The sequence below is a fragment of the Bactrocera latifrons genome, unplaced genomic scaffold, assembly GCF_001853355.1.
Source record: "Bactrocera latifrons isolate USDA-ARS-PBARC rearing strain unplaced genomic scaffold, ASM185335v1 scaffold_238, whole genome shotgun sequence".
Taxonomy (NCBI): domain Eukaryota; kingdom Metazoa; phylum Arthropoda; class Insecta; order Diptera; family Tephritidae; genus Bactrocera; species Bactrocera latifrons.
The window spans coordinates 131996-156715 of NW_017535941.1; the positions used below are offsets into that span (position 1 = coordinate 131996).

At 37.7% G+C, this 24720-nt stretch overlaps 1 protein-coding gene and 1 long non-coding RNA gene across 6 annotated transcripts in view; both read left to right on the forward strand.

Moving 5' to 3' along the window:
- Positions 1-2001, forward strand: part of LOC108969016 — a 46066-nt gene extending 44065 nt beyond the window's left edge. The window contains exon 3 of the long non-coding RNA XR_001993373.1: positions 1843-2001. This is a non-coding gene — a long non-coding RNA (uncharacterized LOC108969016). The remainder of the gene's footprint in view (positions 1-1842) is intronic.
- A 45-nt stretch (positions 2002-2046) lies between these two features.
- Positions 2047-24720, forward strand: part of LOC108969022 (protein-tyrosine sulfotransferase) — a 210353-nt gene continuing 187679 nt past the window's right edge. For 4 of the 5 annotated variants that reach the window (XR_001993375.1, XR_001993376.1, XR_001993374.1 and 1 more), the window contains exons 1-2: positions 4118-4276; positions 10909-11039. Coding sequence is in view for 2 of the 5 variants with exons in the window: in XM_018933479.1 (XP_018789024.1) it covers positions 4118-4276; positions 10909-11039 (290 nt within the window). In the remaining 3 variants the exon portion in view is untranslated. Of the gene's footprint in view, positions 4277-10908; positions 11040-24720 lie in introns of all 5 variants that reach the window. The other variant, XM_018933478.1, reaches the window with a different exon arrangement.

The following is a 24720-nucleotide window of genomic DNA, read 5'->3' on the forward strand; positions in this document are numbered from 1 at the left end:
AATATTTTCTTAACACCGTGATGACATGTACCAAATATGGGTGAAATCGGTTCACAACCAAGCCTGAAATCTCGATTATCACTTTATCATGCGAGAATATAAAATGTTCGGTGACACCCGAACTTAGCACTTCCTTACTTGTTAAAAATAAGTTCTTCACAAAATTTGGCATGAATTATTATCTTATTATCTAAGGCAGCGCTACAATCATCCAAAGATCTTCTTATACCCTTTGATGCTATAAAAATTGTACTTGTGGAGGATATAATGACTGCAATGCAGCTGGACACTATACTAGTTTTGCACAAATAGAGAACTAATATCTTTTCTATGCCTTGTACGTCAATGGATTATAAAGGCTTTGAAATTCCTCAGCCTCTGCGTAATGGAATTTTGAAAAGTCTCTTTTTCTCTCTAAAAATGCTTCACTGAATGGAGCACCAATTCAGTGTAGTTATTATTGGTTATTCGATCATAATGTCTTACTTCTCATTTACAATTTATAGACTGAATATATCTTATCTATTGACTATTCTCAGACCATGGTTCCTCAAATGCATGGCCATTTTTTACACCAGTTTGCCTTAAATTAAATGCATCATAGACATAGTAGTTATACTGATAATTTATCAAATAACTGTTTAAAGCAAACCGGAACACTGAAAGCAACATATTTATAAAGCTAGATATGAACCCATGTCCGATTCGTACATGATACCCATTAGATGGGTTCTGAGATTATCTTTTTTGTGTCTCCTAGCTAATCTAAACTAATAGATTACTGAGTTGTATCCCAGAAAAAGTACATACCAAGTTTCTTCGAAATACCTAAAGTTGTACTTAAGTTATTTGTGGCAAGAATACCTCGATGAATACACAGCAATACCATCATTACCTTATCATCCACATACATACATACATTTTTTAATATGCACAATCAAAAAGAAGAATTAATATCTTCAAGCTGTCACAAGCAATTTCAGTTCCGATGACAAGTGTGTGGCTAAGTGAAGTTGGAAAGTTTCTGAGGATGTTAGAAAGTGTTTGTAACAGAAGCCCAAGAAATGTGCTGTTCTGAGTATCCACAGAGAGTGTCACATTGTCACATTTTTCTGCAGTGAAGGTGTTTTAATGCCAATGACGCCATTAACTGTGAGGGAGTCAGTGAAGTTGTTAATAGCCACACTGTAAATGGCGTTTAGTGCTTGGTTGAAATCAGTTCTGTCCTTAGTCTGCTCGGTTAAGTGTACAATGACCCGATTTAATCAAGGAGGTGGCAGCGTAGCTCCAAACCGATTACTGCAAAGGTGATTTTAGCTGATGCATCCTAGTAGAAACTGTCTGAAGAGGAGCTTGTACTGTGTCTTAACCAGAACCGTACAGGTATACTGCTCCAAACTGGGTATCTAACCCTTAGAGTCACCTTCCCTTCCTCGACTATATCGATGACATAAAACAATACGCCGACCAGACTTCATCCGCAACCATATTCAGATATGCCCTGATGGGATTAGGTACACGTTACAACTACAACAACAGGTATCCTGTTATTGTTCAGAGTTCTGATAAGTCTGTAACTTCTTTGTCTGCGTTATACCTCAAAAAGGCTACGTTAATACTTTTTGTGTTGCCACCACATTTCAAACTTTTCTGCATTGACGGTTGGCCAATATAAAATATCTCCCATAAATTAAGCGAATTAATTATATTGTTGTTATTCTTGCCACTACGGTTAAATGGCAAACACGTTTTTATTTGCACCATAAATTCTAAATACTTTTAATCAACAGCAATTTAACGGCTTCTTATATCTTTCACTCTCACATTTTTATTGTTTTTCAGATAAATGAATGACTGTAACAAGACCAAAAGGATAAGACGAGCAACTTACGGTGAATAGGTGAGGATCGAGTAATAGCTCACCATCAACATAAAAATAATAAATATAAATCATTTACGGCATTTAGCGTGTCAAAAGAAAAGAGAAAACAAAAAAGCCGAGCCGAGCAAAAAAAAAAAAAAAAAAAAAAAAAAAAAAAGAAAAAAAAAAAAAAAAAAAAAAAAAACGAGCAGAGTTAACGTCTTGCGCTCAACCAAAGCAGTGAGTACAAGAAACGGTTGGCAAGCAGCGTGGCAGAAAGAAAGCGAAGTCTAAAAAACAAAAAAAAAAAAAACAAAAAGCCCAATTTCAGCTACGTGAAAAAGGTGTGTGTACAATCCCGTAAGCACTGCAAGTGCCAAAGTGTAAACCGGTTGTTGTTTGAGTGCTATGTGTGGGTGAGTGTGCGAAGAATTATTCAGCACACAGTAAGCACGCGAGGAAGTCACTCGTCGTCATCGTCGTCGCCGTCGCCAAAGTAACGTTACTGCTGTGGCCCAGCTAAGTGGTGAAAGCATTTCCACTGGCACCTACATAAGCAAACGAGCAGGCACAAGAGCGTCTTGGCAGTTGGCAGTTGGTCCAAGTACTAGTCAGTACTCAGCTACACACTTACATACGCACTTGCTTACGTTCACAAAAACACGAGTGGTGTTAGCGGCGAGGCAGCGGCACAGTAATTTCCTTAGCCAGCTTTTTTACATTCTCACACACACACACACGCACGTACGTACGTGCAGCGTCATCTTCGTTTGTGGCCGCAGTGCATGCAATTCTTGCCACATATGTGTATGTGTGCTTGTGTGATTTTTGCTCATTGCTATGCGCCCGCGTTTGGCATACAAATGAAGAAATATGAGTGCGCGTTTTTGAACTGAAAATGTTGTTGAGCCACATAGCAGCAACAATAACAACAAAAATAAGAAAAATTACAGCAACGTCAGTAACAACAAAAGTCAGCAACTGCAACATTGTAAGACACATGCACAGTGGGTGCTAAGCGTATACGAACAATAAGAAGACGCAAAATTCCCTGCAGCAGCAGCAAGGCCAGTCAATTCAAGCGCCATAAAGCCAACCCGTAGCAGCGCTCAGCCGTCCGCCCGTGCGCCCAAGTCATCAGTTGCGTGTTAGCAGCATTGTCGCCGTTGTTGTCCTCATACTTATACCACACACTGTTATCCACATCCTCTCTATCAGCTGGCTGCTACGACTTTGTCTGCGTCTTCGCCCTCAACTTCGTTGTCATCATCATCATTACCCGGTTATGCACTCGCTACTGCGTCCGTTAGTATATATGTACATATTGCCGAGTTCGAGTATAGCGTGTGCGCCGCAGGAGCTGAAACGTTCCAATATTAGAGTTAGTATATAAGCGAACGTAGAAATCAAATCTCGTGTAGCCTTAAATGAAATATTAATATTTGTCATCATTCGTTTGGCGAGTTAAGTTGGCTGCAGAACGTTTTTCCGCCACAAAGTCAACGCGCGCCGCAGTGGGTGACTCGCCAGAATCGCGTTGACTTGCAAGTCAAATATTAAATAGCAAAAAAAAAAAATAAAGCAAGACAGCAGCACGAAGACGGGAAATAAGGAGCGCAAAACATAGCATACTACAAACATAGTATCCACTCAGCGATAAGCATTTAAACGCACAACCTGAAAAGTGGAAAATAAAAACGCGAAAAAGCTACAATTTCAAAGGCAAAAAGACCCGACACTTCACAACTTACGAGTAGTCATCGCCAGCGACGTCGGCGCCGTTGTCGTTGCCCGCGTTGTCGTCAGCGTCGCCGCAGTGGTTCAACAGTGCCACTACTTTTTGGGCTTTGCAGTAATTTCAGCGCTTTTTCGTCGGTCGCTGCACACTTCAAATTCATAACTTTGTAAATACACACACATATATATGCAAACACACACAAATACATATATGCATAAATAGATTTGTAACATATCCGTCGTTGACGTAAGAAGTGCACGTTGCAGTGACAGTTACAGTTATAGTGTTTAAGTAGTGTGTAACGTACATATAAGTAAGCAACCATAACAACAACAACAACAAAAACTATAATAACAAACAACCACGTTCCTGTGCCTGTGTATGTGCTTCAACTTGTACGCTTAGCATATACATACATATAATTGCTTCTGTGTGTGTGACTGTTCATCCGCCCGCTCTCTTTCCCCACCTCTTTGTGTGCGTTCGTGTGTGCGTAAAGGATAATAATTCGCCTCAAAATGCGTCTGCAATATCGCAATAAGAAAGCGACGCTATGGCTGATGGTCACCATAGTCGTTGTCACTATGTTCCTCTTCAAATTCACCGAATTCGCGCCAACGTGTTTCTTCAAGAACGACGTTACGTCGCCGGATGGTTCGCTGATGGTGCGCGAAGAGGTAAGTGGGCAAAAGTCTTGAAAGCAGTTTAACATTATTATTATCAAATATAAATATATTTCCGTATGCAGTTTGCACAGTGGGCGCACTCGTATGGTGTTGGCACCCCGAAAATGTTGGATATGAAATATTTAATTTTAAATGAGAATTGGATATGGATATGGATATGGATGTTTTATAGTAGTTATATATGTAGCTTTATTGATTTTTGAAATCGGGATCACAAAAAAATATATATACCACCAATCTTTGTTTTATACAATTCCTTATCATAGTCTCCTAATTAGGCTTATTTTAAGACAGTACAAGAATGACGAGAGATAGTTAGAAAAAAAGCTTGCTTGGAGCTTGCACAGGAACCTACGGTCTGCTGTGCCCTTCACGGTGTCACAACGAATCACATAGGCCAAGCACATTGATACATTTCAGTATTCAGATAGGAGCTATTGATGCGATGTGATTCCTATACATATACATAGATGCAAGAGAATTGATTATACGTCTACAAACTGCTGCGCCCTCTAGCATGAGGTACTTGGGAGTTTCGGGTTCCTGGGGCCCTATTCCGTAACTCGATTCGTAACTCGAAAAATTTACTCGAATTCGGATTTTTTATATTCTGTAACTCGATTTTCGCATTTTCAAGCCAATTTTCGAATAAAATATTCGTTAGCTTTTGAGTTGTAGAAATCAAAAACGAATATTGTGCGTATTTATTCAGGCAGAGGGTGGTACAACTTTCGCATAATTATAAAGTAGAGATACAGAATAGGGACCGTGAACTGACAGTTGTCCGAAGAGGCTATATCCATGTTCAATACCCCTTTTTTGAGTCTATCGTTTCCAGTGTAAAACAAGAAGCCTGTATTTATCTCTCAAGAGATTGTTTACGTTTTTAAACCTAGGTTGTAATCAGTCATTAGTAACTTTGCTTGCCACATGCATGTTAGTTTAAGTCAATACTTTTCCCTGTTCACTATCTTCACCTTTTGCAGCCTGTTATGGGGTATGATATTGGTATTGGTATGGGGATCAACCGCAATGCAGGGTTTGGATCCAGATGACTTGCATTTGGTTGTGAACTGACAGGAAATTCAGTCGTTATATGTGCTCCTGCAGTAGTAGCGATGTTATCTCATAAAGTTAGCTTATTGGTTTAAGTGGGTTTACATCCTAAGTCCCGGCAGGCACCTTCTTTTGGTAAACGGGAGATAGTCGTTTTAGTCGGTTTGATCTTCCTTCCAAACGAACTGCACCATCCCCTGCCAGGAAAAATCTCTGTACGTTATCGTAGAGAGTGTTCTTGAATTTCCGTCTTGGTAGAATTCTCTGCGTATATTACATATTTTTCTATCTCTTTAGGGGTGGATTTATATACATCAATCTGTTTGAAGTAGAGTAATGGTATTATAATATTTAGAGAGAAGATCTGAAAGAGAAAATATTTGTGTTTTTCTCTTATTTTAGAGTCCCATATTAAGCTTATTCGGCTATATCTGCTATGGTTACGTGCTCTTGGAGCAAAATTTTAAATTAAGAAATTGTGTTTTTTTTTTCAAACCGAGCATCTTTGAATCTTTATTGTAGTTTAGTGATGGACAAAGTCGGGCGAGTATAATTTTGTCTACTCTTTTTGACTATACATATGTGTGAGATATCTTAAAAATATAAGGCGAAATCAAATGAAACCAGTCTAGACCTTCTCCTATCTTTAATATACCTAAGATATTGAAGTAATTTTCGCCTTCCGGTTCTATGCCGTATATATCGGTCAATATGTACCTTATTAATGTTAAATTTAGATGAAATCGGTAAAGAACATATCTAATGATTACTTGAGGACATAAGGGCTGTTATCCTAGTGATGAACCATGATGGAAATCTTACGGACACATTAAGTATCTCCAAACGTAGTCTTTTAACGACGTTAGCTATTTCAACAATAATAAAATGACAAAACAAGTTCGAAGAAAGAAGTCGGAAATCGACTATTTGGGAGGACGAGTTAATTATCCGCAAGTCGAAAAAGAATGGAGAAATTCCAAATGCACAATCTATAGATACCTTAAAAACACGATTACGTGAGGCACGACTCTTAGAAAAAGATTCAAGGAAGGAGCAAATACTCTCTGAATGCCATCGAAGGAACCCCTTAAGGACCAATCGAAGATTTTTGGACATCTAGTTGGAAATTTCCAGGAAATATACGATAAAGTTAACGGGGTTATATGGGTTTCCTCGGGTAAAAAATATGATTTTTTTCAACAATTTTTTTCACATATAAGAAAGAAAATATATTATTATTTATGTTACAAAACATACACTATTAACAAAGAAAAAATTAAATTTTTGGAAAAAAATATTTTAAACGCAGCCATTGCGACGCCATTTCCGGTGAGACCTCAGAAAAAATATGCTTCCGCGTTGGCAGGATAACTCCTTAAAGTGTCATCTAAGGTGGAAAAAATACATGTTTTAGTTAAAGTCTTAATTTAGGACTTGGACGAAAGAAAAAAAAAATGAAAATTTAATTTTTGGCTGACATTTTAATAAAAACTTGAACCACATGACGAGTTAATCGAATGTCGTCTGCCATAGAAACTGAATGATTGGATTCAAGTCATTGAATGGAAAACTTATTTACTAAGATACCTATGTAAAATTTGGCATAGGCTTTTTTCGAGACACCTCTACATTATCTGACTAGATTTTAAGAAATCGGTCGTCTACAGTATACAGCTGTCATACAAACCGTTTGAACAAAATCAATTTCTTGTATATAAACTTTTTTATATGTGAACGGAATTCTAGCTGTTTTTATTTTAAATGTATTCTCTTTCTCTTCTGTTTGCATAGCTGAACAAAAGAAAACATGCTCTTATGCAACAACAGCTTTTTTAACTCAGCTTACTCAGCAAAAAAATTTTATATTAAAAAGCTTGCTTTTAATTTTTTTTTAAGGAAATGGTTATGAACAATAATAAATTTTTGTGCCGGTATTTACCTGTAATTCGGGAGAAAAAATTGTGCCGCCATCAGCTTTATCATGTTACGCACCAATGCATAAAAATATCGCTCTCTTTTTATTAAAAACCGAACTGTGACAGCAACCTTAAAAAACTAATGGGAATATTTCTGACTGAAGTTGTAAAAAAAATCTGAAACTGACATACAAATTTTTTGTTAGCAAACCGGAAAATACTCACGTTAATTGTCGGAACAGATGTAGTTACGTGTCAATATCAATTAGTTATAAGAAAAATGTTAACGGAAAGTATGCAGATAACGCTAGTTTGGTTAAAGCTTTAAGCGGTTGTCATTGTAAGGTTTTTTCTTTGAGTGGAAATAAATAAAAAACGATGCTGTTAGTGTGGTTCTGCTTATAATGCATATAGATAAAATTATTATAGTATTATAATAGGTTGTCAGATAAGTCTTGCGGTATTTCTTGCGGTATTTTTACTGAATTTTCAATTGTTCATAAAATTTTTTTTTATGACTCATGCCCAGCTCTTGACCGATGCTACGGCCGCTACTATGCCGGTCTCTTTCGAACAATTCAGCGATTTTATCGCAATTTTCGACGACAGGCCTTCTGGAGCGCAGCGCATCTTCGACCACCTCTACAGCAGAACGAAAACGTGGATACCATCGTTGTGCGGTGGAAATGGAAACTGTATCGGGTCCATAAACTGCACAAATTTTATTGGCGGCTTGAGATGCATTTTTGCCTTTATCGTAGTAGTACTGTAAAATATGCCGCATTTTCTCTTTATTTTGCTACATGTTTGCGACTCTATAACTCACGAACGACTTAAAAGAATCGACAATCAATCAAACACGTGAAATGAGCTTTCCAAAAAGGTATAGCATGACCCGATGCGACGAATAAAACTAGAACTACGCGCTCTCAGCGCCAACTAGCGAAAATACCGCAAGACTTTTTTGAGAACCTAATATTGTAGGTCATAGACATACTAAGATTCAATAGCTGTTGGACGGTATAATACATATCTCTAATTTTTCTTCCGAGGGACATAATCTTGATGCGATGCAAACAAAACTAAGAGCGCGGAATTTCGTTATATTGGGTATACGAGGAGAAAGTCATCCATGGAAATCATTATCTTAGTGATATGTTCCTTACCGACTTCATGGATATTTGACATTAATGTAATGTAAAACATGTTCGTTTTATATCATTAGCGAAAGTTACTAAGTATCTTAGATATATTAAAGTAGTCAAGAAGAGTAACGAAATCTACTTCCATTATATGGAGTTTGGACTATATTAAGCCCTGACTTGATCCGTTTTCGGCACTAAACTACAGCACATCGAAGAAAATTCGTGAATTTAATTTTGTTAGGTAACCTTATACAGTTATGCGGCGTGAAGTCGACCAGAATAACAAAAATCGGGATTTCCAAAGTAACATACTCACATTGTCTGACTGGCCAATATCGGAACACTATGACTTGTAGTTTTCATACAAACTGAACGATGAAGATTAGGTGCATGCATGGAAAACTTTGTCATTTGATGAGATATTTTCACGAAATTATAGCGTGGCGCGAGCTAGTCCCTCAGTTTTTGAGATATCAGTTTGAAATTTTGAAGACGTAATTTTTTCTATAAGTAGCAGCTCATTTGTCGGAACCGCCGATCAATTAATTAATATAAATATCAAATGGGTTGAAATCCAAACTTTCCGGAGGCCAGACCAGAACACCAATACTTAAATCCAAAAGGCAGCTCTTCGTTATCCGCGTAGTGTGGTTTGGGGCTTTGTCACGCTGGAAAATATAATGGACTGGCATATTTTCAAAAATATATATGGTTCCATTCGATTCTTCAAAATTATTTTAATTGATGTTGGTTCATTATCCCTTGTACGCATACAATTGGGCCAACACAGTTTCGCCGCCATGATCTACTGTTTTCTCAGTGTACCTGAGTTTTAGGGCCATTTTTGGAGGACACCTTACTTATGATTTTCCATCGGATTGCAATAAATTTAAGTTGGATTCGTCCTTCAGAGTATTCTATTTCAGTATTGAGGATCTGCTCTTTTAACATTTCCTTTCTAAATCTTTACCACTTCCAATGGCAATGGACCCACGAAAGCCCGTCTCTTGTAAGCGCCTTCTTATCGTCCAAGCTAGGATCTCTTCATTAATTTTATGTCATACTTCTGCCTTTATTTCATAAGAAGTCATGAGCAGGCTATTTTTGCTCGCCCTACAAATTGTCCTGTTTTCTCCTGTTTTGGTTTTTCGATGTCTGGCCTTCCTGATAGAAGTTTCAAAGTCTTTTGTTATTTTATACAAATGAATAGCTCCAAATACCATTTTTTTGTGCGACAGCTGACATTGACAATTTCTCCCCTCTGATAGCATATTATTAATTTTTACTAACTTTTCGAGTAAATTAGTCTTTTCCCATTCTACTTAATAATTAAAACGTATTTAATTGTTGCCACCGAAGTATACTCGAAAAACTCGAAAATATACAGAAAAACTCCGCTTCCCACTTTTGAAAAGAAAAATACAGAAACTTCAAATTTAACGGAGAATGTTTGTTATCAGAACATTCTTGGGCATTAATTTTTCGAAGATTATCTCTTTCAAATTTTAACTGCGGTTACGTCTCAAATGGTCCACCAGTTGAGTCCAATTCTGGATGATCATTTCGACTGGTAACTGGTAACTGGCAAATGACATATGTCATGTTTTGTTCCAAAGCCCAAGAATTGTCCGCATAAACTTTAGACTTCACATATTTCGACAGAAAAAGTTTTACGGTTCGATGTGTGGGACTACCGAATATTGCCGTGATCACGAGCTTCAATCTCAGGTATCAAAAAGTGAGTTATATGGCGTAATAACGGTCAGAATTGACGGTTATGTTCTCACCGGCATCATTTTTGCAGAAATGTTATTCGGCCCACAAACCACACCAAACCGTTGTTTTTTCTGGATGAAATAGTTGCTCTAGAATCTCTTCAGGTTGCTTTTTGTCACAAATTCCTAAATTTTGCTTTATTGCATACCCATTGAATGCAATCAGGAATGGACTTCATCGCTGAACAGAATTTGGCTTGAAAATGTCGAAAATGAAATGTGAAAATGAAATTTTCAAGAGCCCATAGCGCGAAGCAATGTCGCTTGGGAAGGTCGAGCGGCTTCAGTCCTCACAAAAGCTGTATCTTGTCCGCTTTCAATTTGCGATCTCGACGTAAAATACCCTAAGTCGTTCCATACTTCAGTCCGAGTTGCTGCGAAAGGCGCCGAATCGACTCTCCACAATTTTCGTGTACACTCTCAGCTAAGGCTGCTAAATTTTTCACTGCGTGCTGGACGAGATTTATTCGGTTGAATATTAACCAAGTTTATCAGGATGTCTAAATTTTATTCAAGATGGACGGACAATATGATGGAACAACATGCACTTAAGTAAATTCTATGAACGGCCTGTTTGCTAATACAAAAACTGCAATTATCATAATATTTTCTAAGAAATTCTGAAATTGCGCATTTTAAAATATAAACATACATACATACGTAGGTAGTAGATATTTCTATATATTTGTGGCCATTAAATCGCTTATTATTTAACTGTATTTTCTTTGCAGAAATATGTGGTGGGTGAAGATCAAAAGACTTATTCATATGGACGCGAAATGCCGCTAATATTTATTGGCGGTGTGCCCAGATCGGGGACAACGCTGATGCGCGCCATGTTGGATGCACATCCGGATGTGAGGTGAGTGAACCTAAATCGTTTATATATGCTGCATAGCTACATAGAGTGTATGTATGTTTGAATAATAGCGCAAATACTTAAGTCAAGTGGTTGCTGTGCGCACAGCTCCATAAACATATGTATTTATATATGTAAACATTGATATATGTACATATGTATGTAGATAAGCACAATTGCAAACAAGCGTATGTATATTTTTGTTTACATATTGTAATAACTGTGTTGACGTGCTGCTGTTGGCAGCCATCAGCGTTCTCAGCGCATGCAAAACAAATGGCGGTGGGGCTAGAAACGCTTGAGAAATATCCAAGTGCAAACATATGCATTGGCACTTCAGCAAAGAATACACAAACACATTTACATAATTGCGGCTATATTTGTGTATTTATGTATATGTACTATATGTGGTTTTTTATAGTAGGAGGAAGCAGCGAAAGCCGGTGTGCGGAATTGTAATCCGCTAAACCTAACCTACTCTCATCTCATGTCTCTCCCACGGCACTGTTGTTTTAAGGTCTGGACTAAGTATTAGTTCATGGGAGATATTTGTATATGTAGTTTCTGAAGCACCCATGGCATTGAGTGAGTCAGGTGAAAATCCAGATTCCCATGTTGTCTATCTATCCACGAATGTATGACCAAAATCAGTCAGTGAGTGCATTGTCCGTTGCTCATTTTTATTCACATTTCTCATAAATGATACATTCTTAAGTTGTTGCGACTTTATTTTGAATTCCGACATATTAATATTATAATATTTTGTATGCCATTCCCCAGGAGTATATATTTGCTTCTTCACATAGAAACAGGATTTCTTTTCTATTTGTAATTGCTGACTTCAGTAGCTTTTTTGGTGTTTAAATGCTTCTCTCAGGCGTATACCAAGCTGGCGGCTTGTAAGTTCCCTCCTGTAAAGCCGTTAAGGGCTACTTTGGAGCATGATGTGAAATCTGTTTAAAGAGTGGTTAATATTTAGTTACAAAACCTATATTTTATCATTGATTTCATAATTTCGACGTATTTAGGAAAAGACTCAGACCCTGTGCAGAGCGTATAACTTCCGCAAAGGGAAGACCTATCAATGGGCTTGCAACACTTGTGTGTCATATGTCCTGGTTGGAAAAACGAGCAATAGTAGGAGGTGACAGAAAGACCACCCGATATTTTCTTTACCGACCTTAAATAAGGTTTTGGCATTCTCAGAATGTAGTTATATAAGTACTATTTGAGTGCCGCTTCGGGATTTTCGCATATTTTTGGTATTATTTTCTTAAAAAAAAAAAAATTAAAATAAAAAAAAAACATGTCTACTTTACTCCGAGTCAAACCACTGTCTATGCGGACGATTTTTCTCGCCAAACGCTTATGTATGTGTCTCTGTGCATGATTGCACAAATTTGTCGGCAAACGTTCACGCTGTAGTCTGTGCTGTGCTTTTGCCTTTGAACAGTTTAATCGATTCAGTTCCACAGGTGCGCGATAAGCGTCCCTCGACCGGCAAAAATCACGCATGCGAGCACATACGATTGCACAAACATACACACAAAATAGCTTTGAAACGAGTGCTTTTCTCCAATCACTTGTGAAGTTCTTTGGCAGCTGCTAGCTATGTATATCGGATGCTTATACATATGTACTCATGTACATACACACATATAACCAGCATTTTTAGTTTTATGTTAGTGTTTTTTATCCAGGAATATGCCCGTATTCCCTCAAAAAGTTAAAAGGGATTGAAAAGTTGTGCTTTCTCAACCAAATCAGCGCATATTTTCAAATTATGGTTGGAAAAGTACTTACGAATCGAACACACGTTGATATGCTATGAAAATAAATTTATATCCGATCTCTGCTCTTCGAGTAATAACTCCGGAAATTTTAAAAATTGTATTTTGAGAAAAACACGTTCAAAAGTAAATTGTTTATGCTGAGCGGCTATTCTTTAGACGAATGTAACTCAAAAACTATTTGAGATATGCCTTTAAAATTTTTGTATGATATCTTTAAAGATAAAGACTATCAAATATGTAAAAAAATTTACGTTAAGTGTGTCTCATAAAATAGTTAGAAACTCTAAAACGGTATTAGGCTGTGAACACATTGCGTTTTATAAATACATACCGAAGACTTACTGGGTTGTGAAGTTAGTGCTAATAGGTTTGAAAGTCAAATAATTGTTGAAAGACCTGTAAATAAAAAATAGTAGAAGAGACTATTTATATTTTTTCGTTATTTATTTTAATACGGAGATATATTCAAATCAGTAAAAAACATCTAGAATGGTTGAAGTTTGATAAGATATAATATGGTTCAAGACTTAAATCATAAATTTTTGCATAAATGAATTGGCTTTCAGTTTTCTTAAGTGAATTTAATAGGTTGATAGAAAATTCAAATATTCTTGTATCTTATCCGAAGTGTCTTTTCCTACATAAAATATATAAAAAAAATGAGGTTTAAAAAACTCAAAATTTCGCCGTAAAATATGCAAGCATATGTGGAATGATGGCATTAAAGCTGCTATCGAAATCAAATTTCGTAGGACATCTCTTCGAATAAAAAAATATTTCATATAAGGACTTGATCCCAATCATTCAGTTTGTATGGCTGCTATATCCTAAAGTAGTCGGATTGCGGAGTTCTGACAAATCAGCAACTTCTTACGGAGAAAAGGACGTTTGAAACACCTCGAGGTTTCCTACATTTTTAAAGAAGAAACCAAAGAAACTTCAAATTGAAAGGGTGATGTTTATTTCCATTCCAAAGAATATTCTTTGACATTTATTTTTTGAAGATTATGTCTTTTAAATGTTGGTCGCAGTTAGCCGGTCCGTTGAGTTCAATTTTCGGTAATTCATACATGCATTTCGACTGGTAACTGGCGAATGACACGCGTGATGTTTTGCACCAAGTTCTGAATCGAAGCTTGATTGTCTACATAGACCTTAAACTTTACACATCCCCTCAGGAAAAATTCTAACAGTGTGATGTCACACGATCTTGATGGTGTGGTCTCAAAATGTGAAATTATCTGCTCACCGAAGAGTTATCTCAATAAATGCATTTATTGATGCGATGTGTGAGAAATGACGTCGTCTTGTTGAAACCAAATGTCGCCGAGATCACGAGCTTCAATTTCAGGCATCAAATAGTTGGCGCCGAATCGACTACTCTTAGCTACAACTGCTAAATTTTCCTCACTTTTATTATCAAAAAGATGCTATTAAAAAAATTACATTGACTTGGATCACCCGTTATAATACTTGTACAAATATTATATAAAAATAAGCGCGAAATTCCACCTAATTCCATTACTTTGGTAGTGGTGAAAATGTAGTTACTAAGCAACTAGTTCGCATTTGGTGTTTTTTGGTTCATGAGTGGCATGCACTGTTCAGTGAAATATATTTATTAACATATTATGTTAGTGCGAGTTTGCGTGTGTGTGTGCGCCCGGTTGTGTGAACCTGTGTGTGAGCTTTTTGAGCTCGCCTGCCAACAGTTCAGCTGCCAATGCAAATTACTTTCACATCAGAATTTTTTATGCCTCAATTTCATGCTTTGCTCGCACCCTCATATTTTTCTTCTTACACCAACATATTGTATATACTATATATGAGTGTAGATGTGTACACCCCTGGTAAGCGTTATTCGTTCAGCAATCTATTCCTTGAATTTCGCCGCATCAGCAATTTGCGTGCGTTAATTCTGCGCCGTTCGTTCGCCTTCCATATTAAATATCAATTTGCACACGTGTTCCGTGCGGTTAAAATATGCCAGCAGATATGATAATCAAATTCTATTTAGCGATTATCAGCATTCCTATATTTATTCGTCTTGAAGTTTAGACAACGCATTTTTGCTGATTTAATTACTTTGGTGTCAAAAAGATGACGGCTGTATTGTGTATATAAGTATGTAGGTATGTATGTTACACTATGTTAGAGATCCTTGCATTCTTCAGAAAGATCTATATATTTGTTTGTCAAAAAAGTCTTGCGGTATTTTTGCGGTATTTTTATTGAATTTTCAGTTGTTCATAAAATTTTTTTTGATGACTCATGCCCAGCTCTTGACCGATGCTACGGCTGCTACTATGCCGGTCTCTCTCGACCAATTCAGCGATTTTATCGCAATTTTCGACGACAGGCTTTCCGGAGGGTGGCGCATCTTCGACCACATCTAATGCAGAACGAAAACGTTGAAACCATCGTTATGCGGTGGAAATGGAAACTGTATCGGGTCCATGAACTGCACAAATTTTATTAGCGGCTTGAGATGCATTTTTGCCTTCATCGTAGTAGTACTGTAAAATATGCCGCATTTTCTCTTTATTTTGCTACATGCTTGCGACGCTATAACTCACGAACGACTTAAAAGAAACGAGAATCAATCAAACACGTGTTAGCGCGTGAAATGAGCTTTCCAAAAAGGTATAGCATGACCCCATGCGACGAATAAAACTAGAACTACGCGCTCTCAGCGCCAACTAGCGAAAATACCGCAAGACTTTTTTGACAAACAATATATAAATATGCTTAAAAAAGCTTAAGAAACATAAAATAAAAATCCTTTTGGACTGGTATTCTTTCAGCCACCTCATGTGTATGAATTATTGTCGTAGTTGCCGTTTGGCTATCGACGTATATGTATGCGTTTCGCTGGCGGATCACATGCTCTTGCGATCTGCCACGTTGTCACAGACGTGTTTCGAAGCACTGCTCTCGTATTTTTTTACAGTTCACTCCACCACTCGACACGAGTCTGATTTTGAACGAGCTTCACGAAATTTGTTTTGGAGTGATTTACGAGCTCGATTGAATCCACCATATCATCGTTAAACACTGGTCCTGGATGGAGCTTCAACGCCATGAATTGAATTAAGTTTGCGATGCAATGCTTTTGAGTGAATCTACGTCGAAAGTTGTAAAAAATGGTCGCGCGATAAAGTTTTTTTGGCCGAGATGAATATTTTAGGTTACTGTAGACAACACAAATAGCGCTCATATGTAAAAAGCACGTAGAACACTACAAAGTTTGTAAGTTGCCGGAATCGTTAGTGTTGCCAAATACCGAAATATGAAAGTCAACTTATGTATTGTTCAGATCAGACCACTGTACCTTATCGTATTCAAATTTATCTTCCATATACGGGATAAAGATATAAAGAAACAGCGTAGATTTATTTTATTATGAAGTTTTTAAAATCCAAAAGTACACGTGAGAGACCCTATAAAGACGCCTTTTATATTATAAGAAACGCATCGGTTTTTTTTCTTATTAATAATTTTTCACTTTGGTAACCCAAAAAATGCACATTTGTATCACTAAGCGATTCCTGCAAGCCCATTTAATATTGGCCTATTTAGAATATGACATGTGAAAACGGTTTACATATGTACATATGTAAAAGCATAAAGTTGTTTTATGCCGCCCTTTTGTATATCGAACGAAAGTTGATAAACACTTTGCCATATGGGCGATTGAGTTCTTTGACACAACTTGGGCATAACTTTTTGAAATTCCATAACACTTGATTAACTTCTAAAGTGCTTGTTTAGGCCAAGAAAATGAAAAATAAAAATATGCACACTTCTGTCAATATAAATAGGTGTACAAACATGTTCACACTTACACAAACATCATTTTGTAAATGTGTAAATATCATTATTGAAAGTGGGTGCAAACAGATATGAGCGATCATTACCTAATTTTTTAAAAGAGTTTACTTTTTTATTAAGTCAACAAAAATTTAATAATATCACTGAATAAAGATTGAAGTGAAATTCAATGACTTAAAATATGGTACATACATATATGCATACCATACAAAGGGTGATCCATTCGAGGTTACCTACTTTTTTAAAGAAAAAAAAAAATAAGCATTCGAAATTGAAGTTTATTTCCTTTAAATGTTGGCCGCAGCTACGTCTCAGATCCTACCGTTGAGTCCAATTGTCGATGACTCGTTCGAGCATTTCGACTGGTAACTGGGGAATAACATGCGAGATGTTTTGCTCAAAGGCCTGAATCGAAGAGGGATTGTCCGAATAGACTTTATATCTCAATATGGGTGATTGCGTTACGAATACTATACTCAGTACGCCGATTATGTTTAACGGTAAATGTTGCTCAGGCAACGTCTTTGCATGGTGATATGTCAAACAATAGTGAACGAAAATGACAACTTGACATGATTAACGCGTGATCTGTCAAAAAAGGCTATTAATAAAAGTACATCTGCTAGGATTACTCGTCAATGATTTCGAAAGACCATTGCTTTCGTCTAAACTATTTATCTAATACAATAACGTTGACTTCTGTTGCAACAAAACTATAATACACTTCACAAATAAAAAAGTTTCCATACAATAGTTTGATTTTGGCCGGTCAGTTTGTATTAAAGCTTTATGCTATAGTGGCCTGTCCGATACAATTTCTCCAGAGATTGTACCATTGGTTTGAGCAATAATCTACTCGATTAAACATTAAAAAAGTTGTCAGTACACGGACAGGCTTTTAATCGATCGGTCTGTATCGCAGATGTAAACCATAGTGGTCCGATCTGAATATTTTCTTCTGAGTTTTTACCGCTGATTTGAATTACAATCCAAATTTAATGCGGATATCTCGTAAAATAAAAAATGTTTTCATACAAGGACATGATTATGATGTTTCAGTATATATGACAGTTATATGCTATTGTGATCAGATATTGACAGCTTATACAAATAAACAGCTGTTTGAGGAGCAAAGGACGTCTTCCAAATTCTAGTTAGATATCTCAAACACTGAGGGACTATCTAGTATATATATAAAAATTAGAACCATTAATCGATGTGATTGAAAAGAAAATCTTTTTTTATCAAAACTCAAACTTCCCACTTTGGGTTTATAAGCTTGTGACCCAGTAGTCGAGGGATTTTAGTAGTCTACTTCTGCTCTACTCTCCACAAAGGCTTATCTCGAAAAGTTCTCAGAGCTAATTTTATTTACTCATAACATATATAAATTCACTACAAACAATGAATGATTACATACTTTAAATAAATTATGTTCATTGCACCGTCTTCATTTGTACAACTTGTCGTATAATGCGTGAATTTTCCTTTCAAAGGAGATGCCTACAGTCAAACGCGTCTGACGATTGCACGCAGCATATTGAGTGTTATAATAAGACTAATTACAGACTGAATTTATTTACTGTGGTCCACATGTTATTAAAAATCGCAACCTACCCAAATGTGTTATATAATTTTCCTTTATACATATGTTAGATGATAGTCCGCTGTCCAGTCATGCAAATTGCAACACTGCAGTGATGTCATCTGTCTTAAATTGTATAATCTTCGTTTAAGCTTACGCAGTTGCACCTCCTTTCTCTCTCTCTTTCTTCTGCTCTCCCTCTACGCATATGAACATGGTTCTGTTGTCCATGAAACACACACACTGTTTAATTGCACAAATACTGCAGTAACTGGAGTCCAGTTAAGACGCCGACTGCTAATGTAAATCATCGCTTGTTTGCACACTCACCATCCTGACAGCATGACACTATTCAAATCAACAAACTTAATTTAGCAAGTCGAAATGTGCGAGCGCTCGGATTTGCGGACAAATGACTTCGGTGCAAACTGGGTTTTCATACGTACAAACATGCATACATATGTACATATATCTGGTATAAGTACCTTCTTAGCCAGCATTTAGTACTTCATGACTTCTAATTTATGCGCATTTGTTTCCTTAAATTATTCTAGTATAATTACAAAGGCAAAGGCACTCAGATTGTTGCCGAGAGAATGTGCGGAGAGTAGAGGTGTGGTATGTTGCACAAAAATGTAACGTTAAGGAGCACACATAGTTCTACAGCCCAAAATGGTGATTTTTGATATTACAAAGTTCAAGCGTATATCTACACATATTTCAAGAATACCCAATAAAATTTTTGAATAAAAATTAAAGTAATTTTTCTAGTTCCATGCGATCTCAAGCGACGCCCAAAAACAGATTCACCAACGCTTAAACAAAAAAAATCGCATTTGAAAATATTGTTGGTTACATTGACTTACAATCGAAGAAAATGTTGCACCTTAACCATAGAATCGTTTGGAATTACTAATTGTTACACACAAGAACTTCATTTTGATGGGTCATTTTGTATTGCAGCTATATGCTATTGTGATCTGATCTGAAAAATTTCTTTGGTGATTATATCGTTGCCGTGGACAATAATCCACTTCGATTATCGTTAAGTTATCTCGTAAATACAAAAGTTTTCCATACAAGGTCTTGACAAATGAGTAGCCTCTTGAAGTAAAAGTCATAATGTAAAAACATCCAGAGCGATATCTCAAAAACTAAAGGTATAGTTTGCATATATGTATACGAGCATGGGTTGATTCAGTTAAGAGACAACAGGGTGAGGTAATTTTAGCCCTAGTCGTTTCACAAGGGGCCTTCTAAGGGCCTTGGGTCATTAGAGAGTCATTCTACCTTCTTCTTTATTGACGTTGGTTAAAGTCAAATTTACAGCAGCGCACCGGTCGTTCTTACTTTTCGCAATGTGGCGCCATTTGGAGATTCCAAGCGAAGGACCATAAATGTTCCCAGATCCTTTCTCTCGAAAACTCGTAACGTCGACTTATCATTGCACCATATAACAAGACGCGAGTGAGTGACTTATAGAGCTTGGTCTTTGTTCGTCGAGAGAAGATTTATCTGTTCTGGATAAAGCAGATCTAACCGCGCGGTTGCTGAGGCCAATGATATCAATGTCATCGGCGTACGCCAGCTGTTGTACACTCTTAGAAAAGATTATGCCTTCCCAATTCAGCCCTGCATCTCGAATTATTAAGGGGACTCGGGCCACGATAGGTACTCGCCGAAACCTTGTTTGGTATCGAGTGTCTCAGAGAGGTCCTTGCCGATCCTGACGGAGCTTTTGGTATTGTTCAATGTCGATCCTATTTTCACGGGTCTTTTCCAAGAATTGGTGCATGGGCCAAAAGCCACACTGATAAGGTCCAATCAGTTTGTTGAGGGTCTTTCACACAGTACGTTCAATAGAACCTTATACGCGATATTGAGGAAGCTTATCCCACGTTAGTAGGCGCAGATTGTGAGGTCTCCCCTTTTGTGTAATGGACAGAGCATGCTTAAATTCCAATCGTTGGGCATGCTTCCGTCCGACCATATTCTACAAAGAAGCTGATGTATGCTCCTTATCAGTTCTTCGCCGCTTGAATAGCTCGTTCGGCAATCCGTCGGTCCCCGTCGCTCTGTTGTTCTTCTGACGGGTAATATCTATTCGGACTTCTTCATTTTCGGGCAATTGAATTGCTCCATCGTCATCGATTGGGGAATCGGGTTTGCCTTCTTTTGGCGTTATGCTTCCACTGCCATTTAGCAGGCTGGAAAAGTGTTCTCTCTGTGATTTTATGCCCTGTTCAGGGTATAAGACTAGACAAAATGGTGGGGTTTATAAAAAGATAAATTTATCAAACCGTTGGTCACTTTTGACCTGCTAACATTCGATTTTTGATCAGTTCAAAAAACTAGTAGGTCGGTGTGTGGAGAATTATATACAGGACATGCAGAATTTATTGGACATCGTTAGAGGTGATTGAGCTGTTACATTTAAGAAGACTGGGACTTCAATCTTTTTCAGATATCAATAGGAATATTTAGTGTGTTATTTTGAGGGTATAACCTATCTCACTCTGGTTTGCCACCTAAGCTTCGTTACGCATGCTGAAGGCTCGTTGAATGAACCCGTATGCCTGGCATTATAGTCTGCTTAAACTCTGCCGCTTTTTCGACTGATTTGTCATTGTTGATTTGCTTTTGTATGAATGTGGTGTAAATATACATATTGAAATTGAGTAATGCTAAGTGATAATTGATAATTGTTAGACTAACTACACTGTGTATATTTGTATATGAGTATATGAGTATATGTTAATTTATATATTTATTTTATGCATTACATATGCTTTTGTAGACAACATTTCTCCTATTGACTAAGCAAATATGCCCTTTTGCCACAAATTGTTCACACACGCATAATTTTCAAAGAAAATATTGAATATCAGCTTATTGTATAAACTATTTCCATATACATTTGCTGGGTACACTTGGGAAATCTCTGATGACCTCAGCGCGTCTACCGCAGCACGCAGCTAACTACTTCAGCAAAATAAGAAAGAAAAAAAATTATATAATATAATAAGCCGAAGGGAACGCCTTATGCTCGAGTAACTCTATACTAATTTTTCCATTTCATATTTTATATTTTACAGATTAGAGCTTGTCATAGCATATAATTTATGCTAGCAGCCCAATATATGTATGCGTGTGTGTATGTGCATGTTTTCTCGAGTACTTGGTGCTTTTGTAAGCAGGCGAGGAGTTGCTAGGCGCACGAGGCAAGCATAAAGGCCTCCCTTTATTTATGGTAAGTTCAGTTGAGCTGAGTTTTGTGAGTTCTGTTGAAGCTCTCCAACTATGTATGCGAGCTGTCTTGCTGCTTGTACCACTGCCTGCTCCACAGCTCGCTGGCTACGGTAGTTTCGTTTGCTTGAATTGTGCCAACTTGGCGCTAGCTTGCCTCGTTTGTATTGCATTCTCAAAATGGACGGATAAGATAATTCGTTGTGATGTACGGTTTTTGTATATTTATGGTCTCTGAAAGCGAGGCCGGCAGCAGCATCACCAACCGGAAAATGGAACTAACCAAAAAATACAATACAAAAAAAAAAAAAATAGCTTCAAATTTGTATATTACTATAGTAGAATGCCTGGCATACCGACAGGCGCGCGCCCATGGCAAACACTGGCGAATGTTGATAACTCTGCTTGAGCTACTCTTTGTTGGCCAAAAAAGGTATCCTATACAAATATAGTGCGAGTTTCCACAAAATGTGCGGAGTTGAAGTAAAACAGATTTTTTTTCCCATTATTTTTACTTTTTTTAGTGGAAAAAGTTGTCTATTTGGGGGGCGAAACAGGCAAAACGATATGTATGCGGGTGGCACGCCATTTGTTGTAGTTGAAGCGCTGTTGAGCTGCTGGCCGCTTCGCTTGGCAAACGTCACTGAAATGCAATGCCTAAGCGTTCTCTGGTGGCTGTTTGATAAATGCTCATACCTTTCTGGTTGTGAGGTGCAGATTTGTGTTGGTTTTTGTACCTAGTGCTGGCGTGCATTCAAGCATTGCCGATTTTTATGCCCATTGCCTAAAACGTTACACAGTTTAGTTACAGCGTGAGAAAACTGCTTCGGTGATGGCCTCTGGTTGCGCTCGAATTTGAATTTCCGCTAGTTGACTAGTTGTTTGATGCAGTGTTTTTTGCATTTGATCCTTAAATTCAGTCCCAGCACAGTTGATCATGTAAAAAAAAAGGAGTTCTTTTATTGAAATTCAGCATTCAGAATGTAATTTCTTCGATCTCACTGACCTTCTCGTATGTGCGTCAAAATATGAAATTTGAGAAAAACAAAGAGAGATAAAAGAACAGAGAGAGAGAAGGATCCGAGAGAGAGATAGAGAAAGAGAAAGAGAGAGAGAAATAGAGAGAAAAAGAAGAGCTGAGGGAGATAGAGATGAAGAGAAAAGAGCTGAGAGAAAGAAATACTCGTAACATTGTTCGTCACATCGGTGTGAGATTGGCCTAGAACACTCTGCACATTACATAGAATTGCTGAAATTACTAATATTTGTTTCGTCAGCTTTAGGATGTTCTAGCATATCAGAAAGAATCGAACTTCGTACAATCTTTACGACCTAATTTAGTTATATAAACATAAAACCAATGAGCATATACTACGCAGATCCCCTTCTTTTGTATATGTTACTCTCAAAACCTCACAACAGAATTGTTGAAAACTGTAAAGACAATGAGCTTGCAATAAAAGTCTCCCCTACACATATCTCAAAAGGATGGGAACGAACCGCTGTTCCCCTGTCCTCAAAGTTTCTGGCGTTGGATCTATGAATCGCACGCGCGCTTAAGACACTTTGTCGAAAGTGTTTTAAGTGGAGGGACCCAAATGCAGCCCACAACCCTGGGGAGGGATGTTTCGCCTTCTTTAGCTCGCCACGAAACGGATGTTCTTTGTTTATCCAATACTTTTTCTAAGGCTGGACGTCGTAAGCTACTTGAGCCATATGTAAAAGAATCGCTACCGGTCATTCTCAAGTATATGGCGCTCAGAGAACTATCCTCACTTGCGTGAACTTCTACACATCCTTCCCTTCTTCAGGTAATGGTATTCAGTCGTGTATAAATCTGCGGCCGTGCCGGTTATGTGGACCCGACATATTGGCAGATATCCTTGGATGCAGTATTAAATTGAACACGACTTAGATTTAGTCGTGTTTTTTTCAAAATTTTTAAAGGGTAACTTTTTCTGCAATAGTTAACGGCATATTAGAGTTTTTCATATAAGTAGGCTTTGAGATCTACTACTTATTTCTACTTTAAAAGCCATAAGTGGTGAACACACTTTTATCAAAATAACGATATATTTTCGAACCAAACGAGCCGTAAAACTAGTCCGACCACAAGCCTGCCATACTTGTGCTCAAACAGCTGCACTGCACCCAAGCTCATTCAACCGCATAAATTCGGGTTTCCCTAGCCTGTCCTACCAATTGGAGTTTTAGTATCAACAAAATGGCTGAAATTTAATAAAAGTACGCATATGTGCTCGGCACAGTAACGGTAGTCTGCAGTAGAATTTATGGTCATTGCCGCTGATAACTACAATTCTCTTCGCAAAAGACCAAAAAAAAAAAAAAACAAAACAAAAGAAGAGTAAAAATTTAAGAAAAGAAAACTACACAGCAAGAAATTTATGTGCCGTCAAATAATGGAGGCACAAATTTCTCCATACGTACATACCTGTGTGTGTGACCTGTGTGTGTGTATTGGAGCATGGCAATACGGTCGGTTTGTTGGCTGACTGGCTATTTGGCACGAGTTATGCGTTGTCATTTGTTTTCTAGATTCATTGCAAATTTTCCTATCCACTTTTTTTCGACGTTACTACAGCACACACACACACACACAGACTGGGTGAGCGCGTAATAAGGAAATTCAGCAACGCTTTTATCTTCTTCATTTTCTTTTGCAGCGCGCGTCGCACACATCACTCATTGCAAGTTGAAGGAATGTGAAATGAAGTGTAAGACGACGCGACGCACAGCATGTGATTGCGCTGCAACCCGCCTCTCTCCCACCACCCTCACGGCCCTGCCACCAGCGCACAGCTGCTTTATTTGCCTTTTCTGCGCGCTGACAGGATATTGCCTGGCGCATTGCATATGTTTGCGTGCGTGTGTTTCTACTATTTCCTCTTACTATTGCGTTTGTTTTTGTTTTGGTTTTTATCATTCTTTCCTGGCTCTCTACGCCTCAGTTTGTCAGCACGCCTCTTTGCCTGCCCCTACCGCCCCCTTGGCCCTCCCCTTGGTTGTTTGTCTACCTGCCTAGTGATGTGGTTGTGTTGTTGTTATTGTTTTTTTTCGGTGTTGATTGCACAAAGCAGCTGAGCAAAAGCAAACCGAATTGGCAAAACAAACGTGCAATACACACACACACACACATATGTGCTTTTAAAGCAGATCATTAAGCGTAAAAGCTGGTGATCGAAATTGAGGAATTGCTGCTGCTATCGAG